Below are 3,502 nucleotides of genomic sequence, written 5' to 3'. Positions count from 1 at the left end.
TTAATGAAACTTTTGGCACGCGTTCATGTCTAAACCGAGTTGTAGGTTAAATTTTTGGGAAATTTACCATTGATTTCATTAATACAATTAAATTATCCATAGGAAATGGCGTATGCGCGTGAGGTGTATGAGTATAACACCAGTGTCATCAAAGGCGCTTTTCGTCCGAATTTGGTGCAGAGATTCGCAAAGGTGGCTGAAAGTTTTGAAGATCAAAAAGTCAACGAAATTTGGGAAATCATGAAGTACATGGTCAATATAGCACCAGTATCAAAAAATCGCGATCCCATACAAAATCGCACACAAATAACTCAATTTATTGACCAAGCCAGAAAATATTTGGAAAATAGGTTTGTATATTTAAAAATTAGATTATTCTTGTTTGCATAATAAATGTTATTTTTGCCTTTTGTATTGCAGATATAAATTATACATGTCGACAATCATTAGCAGCAATTTACGCGAAGCTCAACGTGGGGGCGTGCCAAGTACATTTAATTTAGTTTCTTCGTTTGTAGGTCTGACTTTCAACCAAGCGAACTGTTTTGGCTTGCAGGACGCGAGTATTGACAACAAACCACTCTGGCCAATGGTATACTTTTGTTTACGTTGTGGTGATGTGCAATCGGCGCTACGTTGCATGCAAATGGGCGGGTAAGCAAAATAATCAAAATTTTGTATTCCAATTTTAATTTTTTCCAACCTCTGCAGTGCGGGACACGAAGATTTCATACAAGTACTGGAAGACAAAATAAACAAGCCAGAACAAAAGATTAATTCCAAGTTAGAAGGCCAATTAAGATTACATTATTGCAATAAAATAAAAAATTCTACTGATCCATATAAGAAGGCGGTAGGTGTACACACATATTGCATATATGTATATAGGTAGTTTAAAATTTCGATACAAATATACATAATTCCTAGGTTTACTGCATAATAGCAGGATGCGACATTAACGAACAACACTTAGAAGTTGCCAAAACTACCGATGACTTTCTCTGGATTCAACTCTCCTTACTACGCCCAGAGTCCAATGACAACACCGAAGTGCTGACCTATTCTGGCCTACAAACAATGATACTTGAAAAGTATGGCGAGAAGCATTTCAATGCCAGCGAACAGCGGCACCTGTACTTCCAAGTTCTTGCATTGACCGGTCAATTCGAGGCAGCTATTGAGTTCCTAGCACGCACTGACCAATATCGCACGCATGCTGTTCATATTGCATTGGCGTTGAACGAGATGTTCCTTATCGGAGGGCCACGTAATGTGCAAGAGCCATTGTGTACGTAATATTCAAATTGTACTGCGACTTTTTTCAGTTTTTACATGACTTTTCATTTTTGCACAGTTTGTTCCGGTAATTTTTGTATATCGATCCAGTTCTGTGATGGGCCAACCATTGCATTCAACAGCTTTACCTTGTCCTGTTGCCATTCATTACGTATACACTCCCAGCGGCGCTTTTCTGCCGCCTCAAATGTCTGTGAATACAACGTGATGAAACAAGTTAACTATGTATGCACACTCAAAATAGTTTTGTAGTACTTACACTTCGGTTAACTTCTTCGATCATGGATAATATAGCGTTTTCCTTTTCGTTCTTCAAAAAACCACGCACGTCAGTATCGGCAATAGGATCAAGGGGCTCAAAAGTTTTTCGTGCATTTAATGCCTCCAACTTTTGCGAAATTTTCGGAAGATCTATGCCTTTTGAACCGAGTAGAATGTGGCTGAAAGATTTAAGGAATATAGAGCGATCGTTAAGAGATGGTCGAATATACATAGTAAAATGGTATCACCACATACGCCTGTATGTCCTGCGCGCCAGTTTGAGTAACACGTGAGTGCAGCTCCTGTGTCGCCTGCAAAACTTGCGAAATTGTACGTTCAACACGCGGCAACTCCTCGGAGTTCTGCGTCTCGTTGGTTAAGCGTTGTGCTTGCTGCAACAATGTATTGAAATCCATTTTTTTTTAAATCTGTGTTTTTGTTAATTGTAAAAAAATTAAAAATTCTTGAAAAAAGCACTCCTATAGAAATTAGAGCGTTTGGCGGCAGCAATTTGTTGACAGAATAGTGATGTCGGAAAAACATCGATGCCAAGGTGTATTTAACAAGGTGGTTTGATCGATGCATCGAAAATATCGATGTTTTGCTTCGATGCATCGAAAATTTTCCTTTCGACGTATAAATAGTCGATGTATCGATGTTTTTTGAAAACTGACATCTACGGTACATTTAACGTCATTCCAGTTTTTCAATTGTTCAAAAAAAAAAAGAAGTGACTTTGGCCAAGAAATTTAAATAGCTGCAAGATGTTCCGTTAGAACCATAATTAGCTCAGTTGCAATAATTTATTTAAAATTTTCTACAATTTTGCTAATAACATATTTTGTTGTGAAACATCTGAAAATGCTATGCAAATCGATGCATCGATGTATGCCCTTCGATGCATCGAAAAATATCGATGTACATTTCGATGCATCGAATCAAAGAAAAACATCGAAGTATTTTTGCCACTGACATTCCTATGACAGAAGTGTTCCGATACGAGTAACTACGAGAAACAATCGATTCTTTATTCAAGTACTGATTACTTATGGAATACTCGAATCATTCCCGCAAGTACTTAGGTGGGTATCGAGTACGCGGTTAAAGTATTAAGGCGGCTCTCCATTACGTTCGTGCGTTTGACAGAAAAATTGAATATACAAACTTATATGGCAGCACCCATGAAGCAATATTAAATTATGTTCACATATATATATTATCTCAATCAAAGCTCGTTTACATTTGGCATTTCTCCTCTTCTTTGCAAAAATAATCGATAAAAGCAGGTTGGACAACGAAAAGTTATCGGCTAAATCTGAGATTATTTTATAATTACAGATTAACAAGGGACGAATTTTGTATGGCTAATCTCTTTCTCTAATTACAGATTAGGGAGTTCGCGTAAAAACCACTTCCAGTGAAGAAACAAAACATATGATGACGACCACGGCTGACATCATCGCCATCCAAGAAATGCGTTGGACGGGGCAAGGCAAGCAATGTCTAGGGCTGCCATGTAAAGGAGCGCAAATTCGGAGAGAGAATCCNAATGTCTGGGGCCTTGCGACGTCTACTACAGCTGCCATGTAAAGGAGCGCAAATTCGGAGTTGGATTTGTGGTGGGAGAGAGACTCCGTCGCCGAGTACTGTCGTTCACCCCGGTGGACGAGCGTCTAGCCACAATCCGCATCAAAGCGACAACATCTCGCTCATCTGCGGCCATGCCCCAACGGAAGAGAAGGATGGAGGTATCCAAGGATCTCTTCTATGAGCGCTTGGAGCGCACGTATGAGCGCCGCCCCCGTCATGATATCAAAATCGTGCTTGGCGACTTCAATGCCCGGATGGGCAAGGAAGCGATCTTTGGAACCACCGTCGGAAAATTCAGCCTCCACGACGAAACGTCCGACAACGGATTGAGGCTGATCGACTTCGCCGGGGCCCG

At 40.0% G+C, this 3,502-nt stretch overlaps 2 protein-coding genes across 2 annotated transcripts; one reads left to right on the top strand and one right to left on the bottom strand.

Moving 5' to 3' along the window:
* Positions 1 to 6: 6 nt before the first annotated feature.
* On the top strand, positions 7 to 1,341 carry LOC108353909 (nuclear pore complex protein Nup93-like). Its single transcript, XM_017605099.1, has 5 exons — positions 7 to 41; positions 103 to 350; positions 421 to 654; positions 712 to 853; positions 928 to 1,341. The coding sequence occupies exons 2-5, from the start codon at positions 106 to 108 to the stop codon at positions 1,294 to 1,296; spliced, it is 990 nt and encodes a 329-aa protein (XP_017460588.1). The 5' UTR covers positions 7 to 41; positions 103 to 105; the 3' UTR covers positions 1,297 to 1,341.
* LOC108353908 (nuclear pore complex protein Nup93-like) lies at positions 1,341 to 2,072 on the bottom strand. Its single transcript, XM_017605098.1, has 3 exons — positions 1,813 to 2,072; positions 1,556 to 1,736; positions 1,341 to 1,487 (listed from the first exon to the last, which is right to left on the bottom strand). Exons 1-3 carry the CDS (start codon positions 1,971 to 1,973, stop codon positions 1,341 to 1,343), a joined length of 489 nt encoding a protein of 162 aa, XP_017460587.1. The 5' UTR covers positions 1,974 to 2,072.
* Between the last annotated feature and the right edge of the window lie 1,430 nt (positions 2,073 to 3,502).

This window comes from Rhagoletis zephyria, unplaced genomic scaffold (assembly GCF_001687245.7).
Source record: "Rhagoletis zephyria isolate East Lansing unplaced genomic scaffold, Rhagoletis_zephyria_1.1 Rzeph_scaffold_32142, whole genome shotgun sequence".
NCBI lineage: Eukaryota > Metazoa > Arthropoda > Insecta > Diptera > Tephritidae > Rhagoletis > Rhagoletis zephyria.
Note: the sequence above shows the minus strand (reverse complement) of the source record. Positions and strands in the feature narration are given on the sequence as shown.

Excerpts from the sequence above, each read along its gene's own strand:
- LOC108353908 (XM_017605098.1), bottom strand. The coding sequence starts at position 1,973 with ATGGATTTCAATACATTGTTGCAGCAAGCACAACGCTTAACCAACGAG. Across the intron at positions 1,737-1,812 it reads GGCGCGCAGGACATACAGGC|CCACATTCTACTCGGTTCAA; the intron begins GTATGTGGTGAT and ends TAAATCTTTCAG. Across the intron at positions 1,488-1,555 it reads TCGAAGAAGTTAACCGAAGT|ACATTTGAGGCGGCAGAAAA; the intron begins GTAAGTACTACA and ends TTGTATTCACAG.
- LOC108353909 (XM_017605099.1), top strand. The coding sequence starts at position 106 with ATGGCGTATGCGCGTGAGGTGTATGAGTATAACACCAGTGTCATCAAA. Across the intron at positions 351-420 it reads AGAAAATATTTGGAAAATAG|ATATAAATTATACATGTCGA; the intron begins GTTTGTATATTT and ends TTTGTATTGCAG. Across the intron at positions 655-711 it reads CGTTGCATGCAAATGGGCGG|TGCGGGACACGAAGATTTCA; the intron begins GTAAGCAAAATA and ends CAACCTCTGCAG.